Here is a 23,441-nt window from a genome sequence, read left to right on the forward strand (position 1 = left end):
TTATACCTGGATGCCTCTCTCCACCACCACTCCCTCCCACTCAGAGCCGTGCAGTTCTGCGAGCTGCGTGGTTGTTTCCTGCACGTTCTCTTCATGAAACTTTTCTCTTCCCTCACTAATGAGAAAAGAGATAACAGCTTCCTCTGGCCCCTCCTTTCCTCACCCTATAACTCCTCTTTGACTCCCACTCAACACTTCACTTTGTGGAATAATGGGAACATTTTATTTGCGTATTAGATACTTCTAAATACTTTAGATACTTCTTTCTACTCGGTCATTTCTCTCTATCTCTGGAAGTCCCTTGGGAAAGAGCCTGTCTTTTTTTTTTAATATTTTTTATTATATTATGTTAGTCACCATACAGTACATCCCTAGTTTTTGATGTGAAGTTCCACGATTCATTACTTGCGTATAACACCCAGTGCACCATGCAATACGTGCCCTCTTTTTTACTCTGTAACCACATGCACATTGAGGGATCCCTGAGATCAGATGTCATACTCAGAAAAATCCATAAGTAAGCTTTGAGCTTTTTGGTACTGTTCTCCGAGAAGATTAGCCAAAAGTGTGTAATTGTGCAACTGAACTGTGGGGGCCAAACTGTGGGAGGCGATGAGCAAGAATGGGACCTGTCAGAGGTGAGATTATGTGAGTAGAAAACCTTTCATCCTTGGGCTTCAGAATACATTACACAGACTTTCCCTTAACTAGGTATTTGGAAATCTCTCTGAAAGGGGCAGAGAAACCAAAGCAGACCCCTGGAATGACGAAGCTCTGTGGGAGAACCCAGACGAGAGAGGAGTCTGGGCTCTGTCGGGGTCATTAGGAATCAGGCTATAAATAACAGTGGCCTGTAGGTCAGGCCTCAGGAAGGTCTGTATAACCTTACCCCAGTGTTGCTGCATCCCTGCCACTTAAACGATCCTTAACGTCCAAGGAAATTTGTAGAGGAAATAACAGCAGGATGATTTAAATCACTATGAATATTTCTCTTCAGTTAGGCACTGTTCCCTTTCTTTCAGCCCCAATAACCAGGTTGGGTGTAAGATTGTTCACTAGGAGAGTCTTCTTGTTCCTTATACAAGGTCACTGTCCTTCAAAAAGGAAACAAAACAAAACACCACAGGGTAATTGAAGACGGTCCAGAGGAGAACCAAAAATAAGAGAAAAGGGCTGCCAGATAAGACTCTTCTAAAAATTAATGGGGACCTTTTTTAAAAACAGTGGGGAAATATATACAACCTAAAATTTACCATTTCTAAGTATATAATTCATTGGCAAATAGTACATTCACAGTTTGTGTAGCCATCACCACCATCCATTCCAGAACGTTCTTGTCATCCCAAACTAAAAATTCAGTACCCATTAAACAGTAACTCCCAATTCTCCTGTCTCCCCAGCCCCAGCAACCACCATTCTACTTTTCTGTCTCTAAGAACTAACTCTTCTAGGGACCTCATAGAAGTGAAATCATGCAATATTGGTCCTTTTGTGATAGACTTATTTCACTTAGTATGATGTCCCCAGGGTTCATCCATGTTGTAACATGTCAGAATTTCTTTCCTGTTTAAGGCTAATGTTTCATTATATGTATGGACCGCAGTTTATCCATTCACCTGTTGATGTTTTCACCTTTTGGCTATTGGGAATAGGGCTGCTCTGAACATTGGTGTACAAGTATCCGGGGCCCCTCTTTGGGGTATGTACCTGGAGGGGGTGGGAATTGCTGGATAACATGGTAATTCTCTGTTTAGCTTTTTGAGGAACTGCCAGAATGTTTTCCACAGGAGCTACACCATTTCACATTCCCACCAGCAATGCCTGAGAGTTCCAGCGTTTCCTCATGCTGGCCAGCATTTGGTTTTTTTTCCATTTATTTTGTTTTGTTTTTAATAGTCACCATCCTAATGGGTAGGAAGTGGTATAAACAGCGACTTTTCTACTTGGAAGAAACGGACTGAGAGGGCAAGTGTAGGCCCGTAGTTACGAAGACTTCAGCTGGGATATGCACAGACGTGGTCACCAGAATCTAAAATTTTGGAATCTGGGCAAGGAAGAAGGTCAGAGTATTTAACAAACAGCCTAGCATGGGTACTGAACAGTCCCAAAGGCCACCAGCCCTTCACCTTCCTCATATGTGCAGGCTAAACAGCAGCTCGGCTGGGGACTCTATTGACGTTAAATTTAGAATAATGAAAAAAGTATCTTCTCAGACCAGTTGTTTTATTCCCATGAGGGACACATGAGCTCACTAATGGGTGGTTAAGAAAAACCACGAATTCTGTATAATTCACCCCTATACTTTTGAAGTTGATGTTAGAGAAGATGATTGTGCCTCTGTTCCTACCTTAAATTTGACTTGCCGTCCTGCATCTGAAGCTCCCTGGCTCCTCTCAGAGCCCTCGTGGCCATCCCAGGGGACCGAATTGACTGTTCTAATCGTTTAACCTTCAACAGATACTTACTGTACAGTGACCATGTGCCAGGCCTCAGGACAAGTGCTACGAAGAGAATGGAGAGCAGGGCTGACCCTGACTTTGTCTTCGTGGAGCCACAGTTCAGTGGGCGAATCAGATCCTTTATCACACAGATAGATTTGTAATTCCGTGTTTAGCTATAAAGGAAAACACCTGTGATATTTCTCTCTCTTCCTTTAGGTTGTTCATACAACCTCTCTAAGAAATCTGCTTTCTTTTCTCTTCAGGAGTCTTCAAACAGGTGGCTTTGCCTGGGAGGGAGAGGTAGAGAACAACGCGTATAGCAAGGCTACAGGGGTGGTCCCTCAGCACAAGTATCACCCCACAGCGGGCAGTTACCAACTCCATTTTGCCCTGCAGCAACTTGAGCAACAAAAACTTCAGTCCCGGCAGCTTCTGGACCAGAGTCGAGCCCGGCACCAGGTAATTCAGAGAAGGCTTTTCCATATGCTAGTATCTTCCTTCTATGGGGAGGGGGGGTGAGGGGTGGGGAATAAAGTCAATGGGAGAGGTAGGAGTAGTTTCCCAAGTGTTTACCAGCACCACCATGGCTTGGATGATTCATGGAGAATCGAAGTCTAAGGCAAGAAATGTTCTGAAGCCACGATGTTGGCTTTGCTGGGAGGGAACACTGATCCAGTTTTGACATTTTCTTTCATTTGAATATTTCTCTACGGAAATCTCCTGTAACATTTCCCCTTTCTGTTGCATGGTGGTAGTTCAGTAAGCTCCCAGAGGGTCTACTTTCCATCTACCTAAAAGCTAACATTCGAAGCAACTTTTTTTTCTAAATGTACTACTACCTTATCTTTACACACTTGGTGTAGGTAAGCACACATTAATCCTTCGTGACCTACCAAGGTTTTCAAGATATAAATAATGTTTCAAGTTCTTGTCACAGGAAATGGCCATAAGTTTGGTTTTTGGTCTCCTGGCTCGCAGTACACAAAACAATGTACACAAAAATATAATAGTATACACGAAAATCCTTGCGGTCATGGCATTTACGCTCTAGTGAAACACTGGTTGCCCGTTCACCGTCTCTATGATGACAGAAACTCCTGAGAATATGTGTGAGGGCGCTGTGTAAGTGAATTGTCCTCGTGTGTCAGTGTGGCCCAAATTACAGAGAAAGGATGACTTCACAAAAACATCAGGCCTTTTTAGAGTTAACTTTTTCTTGATGATTTCAGTGTTATCATTAGAATCCATTACTATGTTCTCCATGTTCTTTTGAGCTAAATCGGTACTGATTCTATGAGCTGCTCTTTTGTTTGGTTACGTGAAGAAATATCAGTTTGATCTCCTGTTATTTGCTCATAAAAATGTAGTACACAGTGTGCATTAGTTTGTGCAAAATTAATATTCACTCAAAGACTAAGGCAATGTTTCCCAAACATTTTTTCCCCCTCCCTCTAAATAAAGCGATTCTCGTTATGCTCTCTAGCCCTACTTAATCTTTTTAACTATTGTCCAGGTCCAGACATTTTATTTTTTTGATTTCATTCAATACATGCTCATCTTTTTCTATGGTGGTGTACCCTCTATATTAACTCAGTGTAATTTACGGGAAATTGTAAGTATAGGTAGTTGTGAAGTGGTTCGGTAGGTCATTTTTACTGGAGGAGAATCCAGACTTCTTGCGTAGAAAGCATGGAATGTAGCATCTCATTCTGATCACCACGCTGCCCTCCATCACATAGAATTTCTTCATTTCGATAGTCTTTGGGATAGGCAGTTTGCATTTTCACAACTGTAAATATAAACGTGTATCTTAGATTTCTTTTTTTTTTGTTCTGTGTGAATTTCTTACAACTAGTGAACTTCTGAACTCCCCATGCAGAGTACTTGAGGATGCCAGCTTAGTCAGATCCTGGACAGGAGAGGTCTCAAAAATAGCCTTCTTTCCCTTCTGTGAGCATAATCAATGATCTAATGAATCTAGACAATTGGGCCCTTTTAATGCTTCCATACCTTGAAATGGTGATGATTTTTAAAGTGATTATAGGGCACTGAGGTTTGGGGGAGAGAGAGACCATTTTACTGATTTTCACTCTTTCCTCATTCTTTTGATTAGCTTCCAGCGACTCACATTCCTTTGAAAATTCAGAGTGCTGCTATTCTTGTGTGGATTTTTTTTTTTTTTCCCAGGGAGGATTACACTGGTTTAGTTTCACTGAACTATGAAGTATATGGAAAACCTGTTTTTTAGAATCTGTCAGAATATCTGTCTTAGGGAGGAGTTAGATCTCCAAGAAGGGAGTTATCTCGTGTCTCCTGGAGAGGGAACAGAAAATCATTCGTCATAATTTTATATATGTTTATAACATCATTTGTTTCTTCTCCATGTTCTTCTAATCCATAGTTGATTTAGGTAAAAATGAGTCAGGGTGAAGTTCTGGGACTGTGGAGAGAGCTAAAGAAACTAAATTCATAGCTTGAAAAGGTTATAACTAAGAAAATAGCAAATAAGGTCTTAAATGTCCCCTAGATTTGAAGCCTCTTTTCTAGCCTACCTTATGGCTGTGCTAAACTTGACCGTTAGAATTATCACCACGTTGTTGATGGAAGCCTGCTTTGCATACTCTGTGTTTCTGCCCTTGGGTTAATAGATAGAGGTAGGTTTCTTTGATGAACTCCTTATGTTTTGGATTCATTTTTCTTTTTTTTTTTCTTTTTAAAGATTTTATTTATTCATTTGACAGAGAGAGAAAGACAGCCAGCGAGAGAGGAAACACAAGCAGGGGGAGTGGGAGAGAAAGAAGCAGGCTCATAGCCGAGGAGCCTGATGCGGGGCCCGATCCCAGAACGCCGGGATCACGCCCTGAGCCGAAGGCAGACGCTTAACGACTGAGCCACCCAGGCGCCCCTGGATTCATTTTTCTAAAGTATACATAGCCATTGATAATAACTAACAATTTGGTTAATTGCCTGTTTGAGGGTGGAATTGAAATCTAATTTACTTAGCATTCATCCGTAAGAGATACCTGTGGGTCACCGGCCATTAAAGGGGGCTTTATATTGTATTGCACTGTAGTGTATCAAATTATATTGATGATGTGCATGGACTGTGCCTTTCGTAGTGATTCCCTAAAAATGTTTTTGGGAAAGATCATGCAGCCTTTCTTGCATTACACACAGAGGAAGTCCTCCATCCTTTTCTGCACTTAGGTAGCCAGCTTATTGAAGGTATTAATTTCAAGAAGGCAAACTCTGATTCAGGATATGTTTGGAAATGGACATCTCTAACCATTCATGTGGAGGAGGCTTTGATCTTCATCTCTGTCTAGCGTTGAACTCATAAATTGAGAAAGTGTCATGTACTGAACCCACCTCAACAAGAGACTGGCACTGTAACGTGGGCATCAGAGAGGAAGTCACCCAGAGCCATTGGCAGGATTTCCAGGGACTGAGGTACAAGGAAATAGGTGTGATCCAGTCCATTTGATAGCGGAAATGCACTTTTACACACCGATGAGTAAAACCAGCAGTTTTAGAGAAGAAATCATTCTAAGTCAGAGCAGGGGTCAGTAAACTTTTTTTGTAAATGGCCAGATAGTAAATACTTAAGGCTTCTTATGCCATAGAGTCTCTGTGGCTGCTACTCAACTTTGCCACGGTAGAATGGAAACGGCCATAGACAATATGTAAATGAATGAGTGTGGCTGTTCCCAGTGAAACTTTATTTATTAGAAACGGTGGCAGACTGCATTTGTCTTACAAGCCCTGGTTTGCAGACCCCTGATTCTGAGCAACAGAACCACTTGGGGGCCTGTTAGAACACCAATGGCTAAGCCCACCCCATTTCTGATTTAGTCAGTTTGGGAATGGGGCTCGATTATTTCCATTTCTAACAACTTCCCCGGGTGATGCCCGTGCTGCTCTTTGGGGGACCACACTTTTTGAGAGCCATTGAGCTAGAGGGAAAGAGGTTAGAAACGTCTCCTCTTTGGTTATTTGTTTTCTGTCCTTTGGCAGGGAGACCGAATATGTTAAAACTTAGTGTTGCCCTCATAAAATTTCAGGCAATCATTGTTTTATAGGAACTTTGTTTCCATCTTGTTCGCTCCATCTACCACAGTCTCCTTATAAATAAGTTTTCCAAACTTGAAAACCTTCGTGCGCATTTTTCTTATCAGGGTACATTCTGCTCAGCAATCACTGCTCCCAGGATTCAAGTTTTATGGTGGACAGGAGATAAGGAATGGGACAGATTCCTCCCTCTCTGCTTTTAATAGTAATAGCCAACTCTCAGGAAGCACTGTGGCCCAAGCACTGTTCCAGGTGCTTTACGTATATTCATTTATTTAGCCTGAGTTTCAGGGTGGGTGGAGACATGGCAGAATCCTGGTCAGCTCTGGGTGGTGAAATGAATCTGTTACGTGTTGATCTATGCCAATGTGTGTCTTCTCTCTAGTTTACACTCATTGCTTCCTGCTTCCTTCTCATTCTGGCGTCCTGCCCCCGAAGGAGAAGGATAAAAAAACTTTTCTTCCAGCTGAGTCGGGGGACTTTGTTGGGCAGCAGCGACTGCTGGTGACATCAGCATGAGTAGCCCTCCGTGCTGGGGGGCTGTGAGGAGGGCCGCACCGGCTGTGAGGCCCAACTGACCTGATTCTAATTGCCGACATTGAGCTGATGTTATTCTTGGCCCAGGACAGAGCGATTACTCAGTAGTTTCTGTTAAAGTGATCCTTTGTTAAACCTCTGCTCCCAGCCCCCCTCTCCTTCCCTCCCACTCTCTTCTCTGCCTCATCCAGACTGAAAAAAGCCCAAAAAGCAGAAAAATTAAGGACATTTTGGTGGCTAAGGCAGAATTGCTGAAGTTTCTTTTAACAACAGAGGGGAAACGGGGGGGATTTTAAATACATTTAATTTTTCACTGGTTCTGTTCTCTATCCAGAGCCCTTCAATTTTTAGTAGACTTAATTTTGAACAGAGTGCGGTAACTCAAGGTAGGAGAAAACTGTGTGTCCTGAACTCCTTTCATCCCCTCCACTCCCTCTGTCCTTTACTTCCCCCTTCCCACCGTGCTCTCTCTTGCCGGACTGACCTAGATCAGTAAGAGCCAACAGAAGCTAATGTTCCTATAACAAGTGTGGGGGGTGGGCAGCTCTGGGTTCACACCGAAGGGGCTTTCAGTATGCTGCGACATGTTGAGTGCCATATGTAATGAGCTTTTTGCTCATGGTACGTGTGTCCGTGCACAACCTCGCAGGTGTGGAAAGGATTCCCATATAAGCCCAGCCAAGGCTTGTTACACTGCTCCTAAAAGTCCATTGCATGTGTCTAGAAAAATTCTGCCCCCCTACAGGAATGAATACTGTTTCTCCAAGCCTTCAGCTGCTCTGTGTTTGTTTTGTGGGGGAGGGGAAAGAAAGAGAAATTCAGCAGGAACCCGGGCTTTTCCAGGCAGCCAGCAATAACAGGCTAGCTCCTCAGCGTGGCACAAAGAGAGCAAGCGAACAGGCCGACTGTGCGGGAGGAGTCTTTCATATCCTCTGACAGAGAGTCCGGGAGGAAGATTGGACGGGGGGTGTTCAGGAAGAAGAACTCGTGTGTGAGTGCTTAAGTTCCTGGAGCAGGTTGGCCTGTTGTAACCGACTGCCCATTTGTTTTGTTTTGTTGGGTTTTTTGTTCCATTTTGGTTTTCCTTCTGACTTTTATCAGGAACTCATACAACACTTTGCTTCTAGATGATGATGATGATGGATTTTCCTAGAACCATTTGATTTAGTAGATTTTGCCAAGCCAAACTCTCTTCTTCCTACCTAATAAAAATACGTTGAAAACACGTGAAATGATACATGTAAAACTGCATTTAGCTGTTTGGGAAATAGGCCCTTCGGACAGGCTTTAGAGTCAGCTAATCTTCAGTTTAAATCTTGCTTCTGTCCAGCCCGTGCCTGGGACAGGCTATTCAAACTTCTCTGGACCTCAGTTTGCTTATGTGTGCTAAGGAGGTGATAATAGATATCTGTGCATATCATGAGGATTGCATTTCTCAGGATGTTACCACGTGTCAGGCACTGAACAGGACTTTTATTTTTATTATCGCATTGAATCTTCCCAGTTGTCCTCTTATTAGCCCCATTTTACAGACAAAAAACCAGATAATCACTTAATGTGATTACTGAGGGCCACGTAAGTAATAAATGGAAGAGCTGGGTTTTTAACCCAGGTATGGCTGCAGGCGTAGCATCCAGCCTCCAGACTGTCATACTATGAGCTGCCACCCTGACGATGTATTAAGGCATCCGTGTATGTTGTATACATACATATGTATGTATTAATCTGTGTGTATTATTACATAAACTTTAAGCTGCAGTTCATGCATCCACAAGTGTACTTACTGACACCTATAAAACTGTATTTGAAGAGTCCTCTTCAGGTATCATAACTAGTCTGCTACCATTCATCATATACACTGTCCTAAGAGAGACGGTCTACTGAACATACGTAAACTCAGGTCTAGACATTCTCCTAGGTATCTCGGATTCTTAAAGAAATGTCTTAAGAAAGGGTTCCTGGGCTTAGAACTCTTGGAAACACCCATAGTTTACCCTCCTTTGTGTTTTTATTATTTAGTAATAGGGTTAGGGACTACTGAGTCGAGCAGTATCCTGAGCTATGTTCTAGAAGTTTGAAGATTCGGAACACTTGTGTGGGTTGTTACTAATAACATAGGAATTATCTCTTCAATGGTCACATTGTCCTTTCAACCCTTGTATTGTTGCTGGTCATAGTATTTTAACTTTATTTCTATGATGGTGTTTTTGAGAAGACTACTGGGAAACATGACCGGTGTCTACAAGCGTGACTACCATAGGTGATAATTTTGCATGATTACTATTATGCCTGCTTTTTCAATTCCATATAAATCTGATTCTTAATGCATTGCAATAATAGAGATATCAGTGCGTTATGCTGATTCATCACTACCAGTAATAGAAGGCTCCTGATTACCACTGGGTTGCTTTCTGAGCTGCTGCTGGAAAGTGCCCCTCTGGAAACTTGGAGGGAGGAAGGTGAGGGGCAGGGAAATAGACACAGAGTGAGGGCCTCCTCCTGTGTGCTGGATTTAACATTACCTCCCTCCCACTGATGAGGGAACTCAAAGAGTTTAAGTAACTTACAGAAGGTTGCACAGCTAGCTAATTACAGAGATAATATTCAGACCTGGCCAGAGAGCTCCCAAAGCCCCTTTCTACTCTACCGCCCTCCCTCTTGAGAGAAGTGACTCTTCATTTGCTTCTTCTTTCTACACATTTATCATCCGTCAGATAAGACCTTCCAAATTTACTGCTGCTGCTGCTACTATGGACCCATGGACACAAATACAGAAGAAAGGGTCAACATAATGAATCAAAGTATAAAACTCTGCTGGGTTATGGGTATGTTAAAAGGCACCTGTTCACCTACCAGCTGCTTGGCATCAACCTTGTTTGTTGTGTAGCCTTAAAATGTGGTTTTGCTACTGCTGCCTGGCGACCAGTTTCGTTCCCTGCCCTCACTCTGTAACCTGCGGTTTGTTTCTCTTTGTGGGCCTATGAGGGGCTCACAGCTGTAACTGTGTGAGGAAATGAAAGACCTCATCCTGAAATATAAAGAACCGCGTCCAACTGAAGTGGACGCAGCCCCAGGAAGAAACATAACAAATGGATGACAGCAAGTTCTATGCAAGATGTACGGGAGGTCAACCATGTGAGATTCTGAGCCACAGAAGACACAGCATACATTTGATGGTGCTGGGAAAATTGGACAGCTACATGCAAAAGAATGAAACTTGACCACTCTCTCACACCATACACAAAAATAAACTCCAAATGGATGAAAGACCTCGATGTGAGACAGGAATCCATCAAAATTCTAGAGGAGAACATAGGCAGCAACCTCTACGACATCGGCCAAAGCAACCTTTTTCATGACACATCCCCAAAGGCAAGAGAAACAAAAGATAAAATGAATTTATGGGACTTCATCAAGATTAAAAGTTTCTGCACAGCCAAGGAAATAGTCAGAAAAACTAAGAGGCAGCCCACGGAATGGGAGAATATATTTGCAAATGACACTACAGATAAAGGACTGGTATCCAAGATCTACAAAGAACTTCTCAAACTCAATACACGAGAAACAAATAAACAAATCAAAAAATGGGCAGAAGATATGAACAGACACTTTTCCAATGAAGACATACAAATGGCTAACAGACACATGAAAAAATGTTCAAAATCATTAGCCATCAAGGAAATTCAAATCAAAACCACACTGAGATACCACCTTACGCCAGTTAGAATGGCAAAAATAAACAAGGCAAGAAACAACAATTGTTGGAGAGGATGTGGAGAAAGGGGATCCCTCCTACATTTGTTGGTGGGAATGCAAGTTGGTACAGCCACTCTGGAACACAGTGTGGAGGTCCCTTAAAAAGTTAAAAATTGAGCTACCCTATGACCCAGCCATTGCACTACTGGGTGTTTACCCCAAAGATACAGACGTAGTGAAGAGAAGGGCCATATGCACCCCAATGTTCATAGCAGCAATGTCCACAACAGCTAAATCGTGGAAGGAGCCGAGATGCCCTTCAACAGATGACTGGATTAAGAAGTTGTGGTCCATATATACAATGGAATATTACTCAGCTATCAGAAAGAACGAGTTCTCAACATTTGCTACAACATGGACGGCACTGGAGGAGATAATGCTGAGTGAAATAAGTCAAGCAGAGAAAGACAACTATCATATGATTTCTCTCATCTATGGAACATAAGAACTAGGATGATCGGTAGGGGAAGAAAGGGATAAAGAAAGGGGGGGTAATCAGAAGGGGGAATGAAGCATGAGAGACTATGGACTATGAGAAACAAACTGAGGACCTCAGAGGGGAGGGGGGCGGGGGAATGGGATAGACCGGTGATGGGTAGTAAGGAGGGCACGTATTGCATGGTGCACTGGGTGTTATACACAACTAATGAATCATCGAGCCTTACATCGGAAACCGGGGATATACTGTATGGTGACTAACATAATATAATAAAAAATCATTAAAAAAAAAAAAGAAGACACAGCATACATTTGAAAGCAGAGACAAATTAGAGATTTATAAATTCTGAATTTAAAGTTGTGAGGGAACTTAGAGGCTGCCTTGTCTGATTATTTCATTTTACTTATTAGGAGATGTAAGGCACAGACACGTTATCAGGAAAACAAGGACCCTGATAGAGAAATAATTCCCTAAAACTACTAGCTAATAAAAGATAAGAGACAATTGAAAACGATGCAATGAATTATCTTTTTTTAACCAATTGAACTCTCAATCTGGGGTCATTGCTGATCTTTTGAGGTTATCTTTATTTATATACATTCATACACATATTTAACTTTTCAAAGAAGTAACAAAAATTTGCTTATAGACAAATTTTTTTCAAGCTTTCCTTCTTGGAGTAAAGCTAGCGAGATCTGGGTCTTTTAAATGCATCTGATGAAAATTGGACACATTGCTAGGTTTGCTTTAGATTTGCTTTGGAAGGGAGATATGATTTCAGTGGATTTGCATTTAAAGGGAGTCAGCATAGCATAAATAAGGAAGGCTGCGTTGTGTAATGTTGCTCTGAAATCAGACTCTTCGTGGGCATGGGTCCTAGCTTACTATTTAGTAGCTGTGCCATCATGGACAAATTATGGAGCCTTTTTGTGCCGTGGTTGCATCCTCTGTGTATAGGGATGATTATGGGACCCACCTCAGTGGTCGGAATGATTAAATAAGATAATAGCACATAAAGTGTTCAGGGCAACGTTGAAAGCTCAATGAAAATTCATAGCTCTTGGGGCACCTGGGTGGTTAGGTCAGTTAAGCGTCTGCCTTCGGCTCAGGTCATGATCCCAGAGTCCTGGATCAAGCCCCGCATCGAGCCCTGCATTGGGCTCCCTGCTCAACCAGGGAGTCTGCCTCTCCCTCTCCCTCTGCCCCTCCCCTGCTCATGCTCTCTCTCTCTGTCCAATAAATAAATAAAATCTTTTTTAAAAAATTCATAGCTCTTATTATTATGTATTACTTTTTTTCATCATGGTAAAACACATAGCACAAATTTATCTTCTTAATAAAGGATATGATATAGTATTGTTGACTGTGAACATTGTTGTGTAACGGATCAATAGAATGTTTTCATCTTGCATCTGAAGCTCTGTATGCATCGAACAACTCCCTGTTTTCCCCTCACCCTGGCCCCTGGCAACGACCGTTCTAGTTTGTGTTTCTATGAGCTTGTGATTACTTTAGATACCTCATATAAGTGGAATCATACAGTGTTTGTCTTTTTCATGACTGGCTTATTTCACTTAGCATGTGAAGGTTCATCTATGTTGTAGCATAGGATTTCTTTCCTTTTTTAAGACTGAATGATATTCTATCATATGTATATACATTTTCTTTATCCTTTCATCTGTTGATGGGCATTTAGATTGCTTCCACATCTTAGCTGTTGTGAATAATGCTTCAGTGAATATGGTTGTGCAGATATCCCTTCTATTATGTATTACTTTTTTTTTTTTTGAGAGTGCACTAGCAGGGTGCAGAGGGGCAGAGGGAAAGGAGAGAGAGAATCTTAAGTAGACTCCACACTTAGTGCAGAGCCCAACTCGGGGCTTGATCTCACAACCCTGAGATCATGACCTGAGCTGAAACCGAGAGTCAGCTGCTTAACTGACTGAGCCACCCAGGCACCTCTATTATGTATTACTTTTAACCCTAAATATACGTAGCGTTATAATTTCAACTTGGGGGTTTTAGTTACCCGCCCTCCCTGTGCCAGAAGCAGAAGTTGGTTAAAATGATATTAAAGTGTTTTAGGAGAAGTTCAAGGCTCATAAAGTATTAATTAGCTATTTTTTAACTTATATTTACATGTTTGAACAATTGAAAATAAATGCAAATTAATTTGTTCACAATTGCTAGAGAGATATGAGGGGAAAAAAAAGTAGAAAGGATGATTAATACCATGATGGGCTGCTAGTGAGGATAGGTCATCTACATGACATCGTAGGGCTACTTTATTTCACCGGGTTTTCTGGTCATGGACTGCAACCCTGACCTTAGCCAGCTGCCTCATGGTCGGACTTCTTCGGTCATAACACATACCTGGCCCAAAATCAGTCCAGTTGTCCTGATGCTGTCGAAAAACCAACTCAGAGACTACTGCTGGAATCTTCGGTTTTATCGGATGACAGAGTCCAAGGCTCAGGAGCGTATCTAGGTATCTGTTAATGACCGGCATTGATTCTCAAATGTGTAAGTAGAGTTGACTTAGGAACTGCCTGAAACATAATGGTTTTTGTTGGTGAACACATTTTTGATTATAGGTAAGCGGCTGTATTCACATCCTGGAGGGTAGATCACTTGAATTAATAAAAGCCTTCAGTCTTAGTTGCTAAAGGAGGCAAAGCCTCTTAATCGATTTTAGAAATAAAAGGATATGCCAGAGAACTTCTGATATCTGTGACCATTCCAAGCCCCATCTCAGGTATTTGTGTCATCAGTCTCTCTCTGTATGAACAGTAGCATCTTCTGGGTTTCTGCCCCATCCCTATCAGGGTTAGAGCACTGCTCCCCGCCTTGTCTGCAGTACCAGAAGTTGTACTCTGTTTCTTTTGCTTAGCCTCCAGTCTTGTCCCAGCTGACAAACATTGTGAATGGAAGACAGCCAAGAACTCCATACAATGTGAGACAAAGGCCTTTTGGAAGCTTGCTTTTGCTAAAATAGAAACAGCTACCCTCACCCTCACCTTGGCCCCAAGCTTTTTACAGCATAGTATGATTGCACAAAAGACACAATTGTGTTCTTTGCATTGAACAGCTCTTGGCTGGTTGTAGTAAGGTGAGCGATTAGCATCTTACATGCTCAGGAAGATATACCATCCCAGTACTTGAGCTGCCAGAGAGCAACATTCTAGAAGCAGTTTTGTGTACTATGTAATAGGAACTTTATCCAAGTTAGGATAAAATCTCAGTGGGGAGAATAATGCATAAAAATGTTTTCTTTTCTGGAACCAAAGTAAAAGGGGTTCAAAAAGACCTTAACCCATTGAAGTAGAGGTTAACATTTCCTTACTTTATCTCCATTAATTAATTAATTAATTTTATTTTATTTTTTTATGTAAAGTTCTATGATTCATTAGTTGCGTATAACACCCAGTGCACCATGCAATACGTGCCCTCCTTACTACCCATCACCAGCCTATCCCATTCCCCCACCCCCCTCCCCTCTGAAGCCCTCAGTTTGTTTCTCAGAGTCCATAGTCTCTCATGCTTCATTCCCCCTTCTGATTACCCCCCTTTCTTTATCCCTTTCTTCTCCTACCGATCTTCCTACTTCTTATGTTCTGTAGATGAGAGAGACCATATGATAATTGTCTTTCTCTGCTTGACTTATCTCCCTTAATTAAAAAAAAAAAAGGATTTAGAGTTATTTCTCTACAAAGAGTTATCCAGCTCTGCTCCATCACCAAGAAGCCCAACTAAAGACGAAAAAAAGTGTTTTTCTGGAAGGAATTAAAAAAAAAAGAAAGAAAGAAAGAAAGAAAAAACCTCCCAGAATTTAATCTCTGAACAGTATTATCTTTCTAGTAAGAGAGCCCAGATCTTGCTTCCCCATAACCTTCCAAGTTGCAGTCTGTGTTCTGTCTATCAGAAATTCCTCCTTCCCACCCACGAATACCCTTCTGTTGTGGGAGAAGGAGGGCCTTTCCAGTCTTTGGCCTGGGGCCAAGCCAACCCTCAAACTGTGGTTTTCTCTGAGTCTCCATACTGAAGCATGGCTGTTTCCCACACCCAATAAAGAAGCAAAAGCCTTGTATATGTTGACCAGGTCTTGAGTGGAGGCCAGTGCTTACACAGCTCTCACGTTCCCAGGACATTGACTGATGACGGTGTAGCCCCCTTCCCGGTTGTTAACCCACAAGTGCAGCGCACTAGCAGTGTGTATCCAAACGCACCTTTCTTAGGATTTATTGAGAGAGAACTTTATCTAATTATTGTGTCTATTTATTGAATGATATCAGCACAAACAGTTTGCATAATCTATTGTTGATGGAATTGTAGGGTTGGGGCCAATACATGCTATGAGAGGCCTGGGGAGGCTGATTTCTGCCAGCAGTCGAAATCAATTCATTTATAAATCTGCTTTTTAACATTGCCTAAGTACTTTCTTAGGTTTCTTTTTATCAAATTTGATTAATTTCATTACACTTAGCCTTGGTTTTGGTGAAATACCTGGGAACTTGTCTACATTACTGACTCTTCGGAATTTTGGATGGTACAGAATTGTGATCATTTCATTATCCATTCAGTGTATTAGAGTATGGTTACTGAACAACAACGGAGAACCTGGAAGCTTTTTTGCTGTATTTGGAAAGAGTATCTGCTTTTTTGAGATGCAGTACTTTTATGTTGTATGAAGGCTTAAACAAGCATGACTCTTTGGTAGATTGAGGATTATAGCTCAGCTCAGTTAGGATTGCATTTCACTGCATCCAGCAGACCCCTCGCCCCGCCATGGCTTACCAAGTTAGGGATTTTTTTTCTCTTATATAATCAGAAATCTAGAGTTAGGCTCTCCTAAACACTATGGTCCTGTCAGGAGCCCATGCTTTTCCTGTCTGTATGCTCTGCAATCCTGAAGAAGTAACTTTCATCCGATGCTAGCTAGGTATCCATATTCTGGGTGGCGGGAAGAACAGTAAGCGGCAAACGTTGTATATTAACCCCATTTGCCCCCTTTAAAGAGCTTTCCCAGAAACTGCACCTGGAAATTTCTGTTTATATCTCAGAACTATGTCACATGGTTATTTCTAAGTACAGGAGAGATTAGGAAATATGATTTTTTAGCTGGGTACACATCATTACCCAAACAAAATAAGGGCAGTATTATTAGGAAAAAGGAAAGAAGTGTTTCCAGGCAAGTGACAGTCTCCTAAGCGATAAATTCTCCTAATTGCTTTTATTTTGTTATTTGAGGTAAAGACTAATCTTATCACCACAGAACATCAATGTCTAAGGGCCTGCCACAAAATTTGCATCCAGGAAGAGGAATTTATTTTTGTTTGGAAAATACAGAAGGGCTTACTTATATTTTGTGGCTGAGTATAAGTTGAATACGTATAATACACTAGGCCCTATTCAAAGTCCAGAGAATAGTCCTAGTACAAGATTACACCTCTAGGTAAGGACAAACTTGCCAGTTTTCATGTTTATAGGATTCGATTGTTGCAAAAAAAAAAAAAAATGATGAATAGGGGTTATAATACTAGTTTTGTTATTTGCATCCATGGAGTAAATGTTTATTAAGCACCTTTTACGTACCAGGCCTTCTACTAGGCACTGTGAATGAAACAGAAATTAATCAGATGTCAGCCTAGCCATCTCCCATGTGCGTTGTCCAGAAGGAGAGAAGAATACAGACATAAGTGGCCATAACACAAGGTTGAATGTGCTAAATGTGATAAGACACATACAAATAAATTGTTACAAGCATTCAGAAGAGGAAAAGGTTATTCCCGCCAAAGAGAAGTGAATAATATGATCCGGGGCATCTAAACACATGTTCTCATTTTAAGAGTTTGCTTTCACAGCTAGTGAGCATCATCATAAGACTAGAGAAATATGTTGATAAATGCATAACCAGCTGCCATTCGCAGATCATTACAGATAAGCAGACTAGCATGTCATCCCATCCTTTGGTTCCTGAGTAAACTTGAGGTGGAGGTTTGGGGAGGAGTGGAGCATTTGTTGAGTGTCTACTATGAGCCTGGTAGTTGGTCTGTTCCAAGAATCCTCTACTGAATGCCTGGGCTAGATTTACATACGTGATTTTCATTTAATCCCGTGATCCAGCAAATGGCCTACGAGGAAGCTAAAGGTCAGAGAAGTTCAGTAACTTGAAAAGGTCACCCCGTTTATAAGTGACAGAGCCTACATTTGAGCCCAGGCACATTTGACTGCAAAGCCATGCCTTTCACTGATGACCAAATCTGGATTTGTAGGCATAATAAGTGTTGAACAGTGAGCTCCTTCTTCGGCCCCCCCTAATAGTGAGTCCTGTACCCACCTGGTTGAAACTTGGGTGCCATTTGGATACTTTGACTTGTATTCAGAGTTAATTTCGTTACCTGCTTAAATCTTATGAGAATTGGATTTTCTTTTGACCTTTGAATAATTTATTTTTGTACTAACTACATATAGATGGTACAAAATTCAAAAGGCTATAAAGGAGATACCGTAAACAATTAGTTTCCCCCTCTCCTGGACCCCCAGCTAACCAGTTCTTTTCCATGGAGGTTACTGGTTTTTATTGTATTTCCTTTCAGAATTGTTCTGTGCAGGTACCAACCTTATGTGTGTATGTTTCTGTGTGTTTGTGTATCTGTGTGTGTTGGTGTATATATATGTGTCTTTGTGGTTATGCATGTTCTTTTTTCTTTTTACAAAAATAGGAGATTACTATATTCACACTGTTCTGATCTTGCTGTTTTTCTTAAATTTTTTATTTGTATTTAGATGTCCCAGCAAGATTTTTTAGCAAAAGAAAAACTCAGTGATCTTGAAAATATTGTTAAGTTGTCACCTCGGCAACATGTATTGAATAGATGTTCTTTACTGATGGCAGTTCCTTTACAGCATGAAAAATCGCACTCAATAAAGAATATTTTCATTTCCAAGAGCCCTTTGCTAACAATGGCTTTTCTTCCTTTGCTGCTCATCCAGTGACTTTGTCAGTGGACGGCTGCTGTAGAGCTCTTCAGCCCTCATTCTGATGTCTAGTCTTCCCTAGCCTGAAGGAGGCACCTTTTTTCCCCTCTCTTCCTTTCTTTATTACGAACAAAAATATTGATAGAGGCCTGAACGAGGCATCTTCCAAGCACACTTCAGTCAAAGCTCACGTATTGGGATGTGGTGGTGAAAACAGAAATCTGCGGCAGCCCTTTCCTGCCTCCCTCCCTTCCAGTTGAATGTCTCCCACACATGTGGAGACCCTTGGATATAGAAATGGTGCTTGAAAGGAAAGGATTTGTTTTTGAGGCTGCCTTGCTGCACTCGTTGGTTACTTGTCCTCAGAAGGCTTGCCAGAGCAGAATCAGGGCTCCTGGGCCCTCTCAGACCACCTAGGACCTTCCCACATAACCCCACCCCCACCCCCCAGTGCCAACCTCCTGGCTTTGCCCATGGGCTCGGGTCTTCCTTTGTTCCCCTTTGGGTCAGAGATGGAGGTGAGTGAAGAGCTCTTCAATTTCTCCTTTGGGTGGGTTGCAGAGATGAAGAGCATCTCAGCCTGGTCCATTTGAAAATGCGCTGGCCCTCTTCCGCTGAAATTGCTTTGCTCTTTGTCAGGCCTGTGCATCAAACGTATTTACTCCACACAAGACCCTTTGATCCCCCCCCAGACCTGCCTAGCCCAGGACCTTTGGGCACATTTCCCTGAAATGGCACATTCTGAGGCATGAGCGTGGAAGGATTGGTTAACATTTTACTAAAGCTACCCAATTTATCTTTTATGTCTTAAAAAATAAAAGTCATAAAAGACAGTACTAATACAGTCTGTTTAGAAGGTGAATGTTTCCTAAGAGCATCTGATCTTATTCCTTTAGGCCTTGCCATAGGAAATGGCATTTCTCCCATGTCTCTTTAAATGTAGTGTCTACAGATGGAAATCAGTTGCCAGCAATCGTTTTAATAAAAAAAGACCTATGTGTTTTGTCAATTTTATTCTTTTTCTCTTAGTATTAGTTCACATTTAAAGCTTTTATAATGCATGCATATTGAAAGCAGTGTTAATAGTATTGAATGATCAGTAACAAAATTTGTGACCCCAAAAACCCCAATTTCTAATGAGGTAAATAAGTTGTAAGAATTTTTTAAGCATATACTCGAGAAAGTATACAGTTACATCCTAACCACAGACATACGTTGGTGTTTGTGACATTTAGATGGTGATTTTTAAGTCTTCATTGATTTGTAGGCTTACCCTCTGAGCAAATATACCTTTGTGTTGATTTTATATTCATTTAGTAAATAGTAGTCAGATAGTCATTTTACTTTTAAAGTGTTTTATTTTTTTAAAGGTTTTATTTTTAAGTAACCTCTGCACCCAACATGGGACTCGAGACTACAGCCTTGAGATCAAGGGTCGCATGCTCTACCGACTGAGCCAGCGGGGGGCCCGTGAAGGTGTTTTAAAATGTAAAGTCTTATGTCTGTCTTTAGGTCAACAAGGTGTTACTATGTCAGAAAAGTTACTAACAGAACTCTTCTGTTCCAGCCTCCTCTTTCCACCCACTGTGCTCACCTGTGCCCTTGCTACACGGACTTCCTCCCACTCCTCAAATGTGCGACCTTCTAGAGGAGTTCAGAGTTCTCCGAGTGGGCTGGAGTTGAGTCAGGCTTCAGGCCACTTTTGTTTTGTGTGTTATTTCTAGTGCTTGACACCCAGCAGGAGACATTCATTAAGTATTTGTTGAATTTAACAATGAAGGAAACTAAGGCTGAGAGAGACCAGATGCTTTTCTGATTTCCGCAGGTGGAGAATACATAGTCCTCAGATACCCTGATTCCTAGCCCAGTGTACTTTCAACAAGACCATCTCAAGTCTGTGCTTCCAGAGATTTCCCTCTCTGAATGTGGCCCTGCGCGGGCATTATTAGAGAAGTTTTTCCTAAAAAATTACCCGAACAGTTTCCCTCTTCCTTCTGTCCCACTTGAGGGTTACAAGCCTGCTATTCATTTATAGCAAATGGGTTATGAAGGGCGTCTCCACTGACGCATCTTTTTTCTTTTTCTTGTAGGCCATCTTTGGCAGCCAGACACTATCAAACTCCAATTTATGGACAATAAATAATGGTGCAGCTTGCAGAATTTCAAGTGCCACAGCTAGTGGCCAGAAGCCAACCACTCTGCCACAAAAAGTGGTGCCACCTCCAAGTTCTTCCTCCTCGCTGTTCCCCAAGCCCCCAGCCAGTCACAAACAAGTCCTCAGAAAGACAACATCCCAGAGGGCCTCCAAGTAAGTTTCCTCAGTCTTCTGTTCAGTTTCTTCTGAGTTGTATCGGAAGAGTACAAAGAGTACTCTTTATTTACAAGGTCTTCAAAACTGTTTGTACTGAAATGTGGAACACAAGAACCCCTGATGGGGACTAAAAGTTAACTCTGGTTCGCAGCCTGGCCTGCAAGTCTGAATCACCTGGGGAGCCAGTGAACCCTGCTGAGGTCGCAGCTGTGTCCCCTGTGGGAGGGGCAGGTGCTGCTCTGAGGTGCCGTGGGGATTGTGAGGAGAGCTGATGCAGGGTTTGAGATCTTTGCTCTCTAAGTCTTCCAGCCTCTGGCAGGACCTACGATCGGACAGTGAACCAGGTAACAGTGCTGAATTGTGGGCTCGGAGAAAGGAAATGAACATTTCTTCCTGATGTATTCTTTTCTTGGTCTTTCTACAGAGTCAGATCTTTTCAATTTCATATAAAGTTCAGTACTACCCCCCCATTGTTTGTTGTTTACTCCTAGGCATTTGAATGGGAAGACATTGGAATGGGATTTCAAGTGGGGGGGGGGAGGTAGTTAACTTCATTGACATTAGTCAGCAGGCTCTGCAGAGCAACTTGTTTCTAGTACCTTTTGTAGTCTGCCCATTTTACCTCAAAAAGACCGTTGCATGCCCAAATCAAATTTTTTCACATTACATCCTTCACTCTATTTCCAGCCATATTTTTGCTAACGAACCAGTAATAGACTAATGAAGAGTATTAGTTTTAACAGCCCTTCTCCATTTAAAATTGGGGAACTTTCAAAGATGCCTGTACGAAGCAGGCATTCCCTGATGGATAAACACCTAGAGGGGGTTTGTGTATTTCTCTTGCTCTCATTAAGGCTCCTCCTTCATTTGTCCTTTGCAAAATCAATTTTAGTTGTAAGAATGAATCCTAGGACGTAGAAGAAGCAGTTCCTCTTTTTTCCTCCTTGGACAGTGAATCAAATTCTGGATTTGGATGGAAACCAATCCCTTGTGGCTGTTTTAATTATACCGCTGCCATTATTCATTTATCCAACAAATATTTACTCGGTGCCTACTAAGTGCCAAGCGCCGTTGTAGGAATAATTGGCATCGCAATGACTTTACAGAACTCTCTGGAGAAGTAGGGAAGGGGAGTCGGAAGGGGGCAGTTTGTGGTCGAAGGCCAAGAGCACAATAAGAAGGAAGCTGGGGCTGCTCACCCTGACGAGAGTAGAGGCGAGTCCTTGAGGGTGCAGCCTCTGGAGCCGGACCACCTATATTCACGCCCTCACTCCCCGGAGACCTTTGGCAAGTTGCGAGATCCTTAATCTGGTAGCCTCACTTTCCACAGTTCGGAAGTGGCGATAATAAAGAGTATCTGCTTCATAGGACATTGCTAACTATTAGCAGAGTTAATACACGTAAAGTATAGAACGAGACCTAGCACACAGAAGAACCGAGTGAGTCTTAGTTGCCATCATAAACATTCCAAAACCATGCTCCCTTTCACAGGTTCGAGAAGCCCGCAGTTAGGTAGGAAAATCCATGAGTCAGATATGAATGTTGAATTTGCCAGTGAGCTCCCTGTTTGTGGATCCTTTGAGTATTGCCAGTACCCTGAGATGGCCCGTGGTGGCCTGTGTGGCTGGCTGGTCTGCCGGAGGGGGGGAGATGGGCTCTGCCAGCAGGCAGCAGTGCCGGACATTTGAAGATGCCGTCCACTCATGCCCTGAACTCATTGCTGGCAAGAGAACTCTTCAGCCTTTAGAGATGGAATTGCAGCTCTATGGACAAACTTTGCTGCATTTTTGTGGTTTCTTCTCTCTGACAGGCAGGAGTGTGGGAAAACCGGAAACAGCTCAGCACCAAAAATGCACAGAAGGGGGGAAAAAAGCAAGATTTCTTCAGAATTTAGGAAATATAATCCAAGTATCAAAAGGCATGCTGTAAGGCGTTGTTCCAGGAAATAGTTTCCAATTTGCCTTTAAAATTCTAGCACTAGTCACTGAAGCTAAATAAGTTAGTACTAATGGAGACCTTAACATTTCCCTCACTTACGTGTAAAATGTACAGTGTTGTGAGGGCCCCGCTGCTTTTAATATTCTCCTGACTTTTAAGAAAAGGAATAGCATTGTTCTTATCTGACCCGACTCACTGAAAAGTTCCCTCTAAAAACTATTCGGATAAAGGTTGTTTAAAAATAACTTCTTATTTTATAGTAATTTCAGACTTACAGAAAAGTTGTGAAGACAGTACACAGAAAGATCAGAACACGCAGTTCTCCCCATTGTTACCATCCTGTGTCACCATGGTACATTTGAAGACGGTGCCATACTGAGAAACTGTCATTGGCACGTTTTTATGAACTATGAACTCCGTACTTTATTTGGATTGATGAAATTATTTTTAATCTAGGGAAAACTTTCTTGGCCCCTGAAATTAGGATCCTTGAGTATCAGTCGATATATTCTTATTGTTCTAAAGTAATTCATGTTCCTAGCTAGCCTGGCAAGTTACTTAACATTTATGGGACTTCTTTCCTATTTAAAGTAGGGAGAATAATAGTACCTGCCTCATGGGGTTATTAAGAGAAATAAATGAGTTAACGTCAAGCACACATACGCTGCCTGGTACGTCATATGCTGACTAAGTGTTAGGCATTATTGCTCTGTCGGACTTAGGTTAGCACCAGGATGGCATTGCAAGAAATTCCCATGTGACTTTTTACTTTCTTCCTGCAAGATATGTTGCTTCGTTTGCTAGGAGCTCATTTCGGCCTTTATTCTGGCTCAGTTCAGATTAATCAGGAACCCTCGGTTATGCGTGGTGATACTGAGTCACACTCAGGAATGCCATAGTTGCCCCAAGAGACACAACTAATGAGAAGTTGTAATGAGCTATCGACCGTGCCAAGCCCTGTGTTTTTGGGTTG

The 23,441-nt window shown here is 41.9% G+C and overlaps 1 protein-coding gene across 19 annotated transcripts in view; it reads left to right on the plus strand.

The window, feature by feature from the left end:
* The window catches only part of TTLL5 (tubulin tyrosine ligase like 5), a 276,284-nt gene that overhangs the window by 191,282 nt on the left and 61,561 nt on the right, over nt 1–23,441 (plus strand). For 16 of the 19 annotated variants that reach the window (XR_015721823.1, XM_045807764.2, XM_045807766.2 and 13 more), the window contains 2 exons: nt 2,705–2,900; nt 20,310–20,527. Coding sequence is in view for 18 of the 19 variants with exons in the window: in XM_045807764.2 (XP_045663720.2) it covers nt 2,705–2,900; nt 20,310–20,527 (414 nt within the window). In the remaining variant the exon portion in view is untranslated. Of the gene's footprint in view, nt 1–2,704; nt 2,901–20,309; nt 20,532–23,441 lie in introns of those variants that run through there. The other 3 variants (XM_045807773.2, XM_045807777.2, XM_087856141.1) reach the window with 3 other exon arrangements.

The sequence above is a fragment of the Ursus americanus genome, chromosome 26 (genome assembly GCF_024610735.1).
Source record: "Ursus americanus isolate L20-20 chromosome 26, mUrsAme1.1.p, whole genome shotgun sequence".
Classification (NCBI taxonomy): Eukaryota; Metazoa; Chordata; class Mammalia; order Carnivora; family Ursidae; genus Ursus; species Ursus americanus.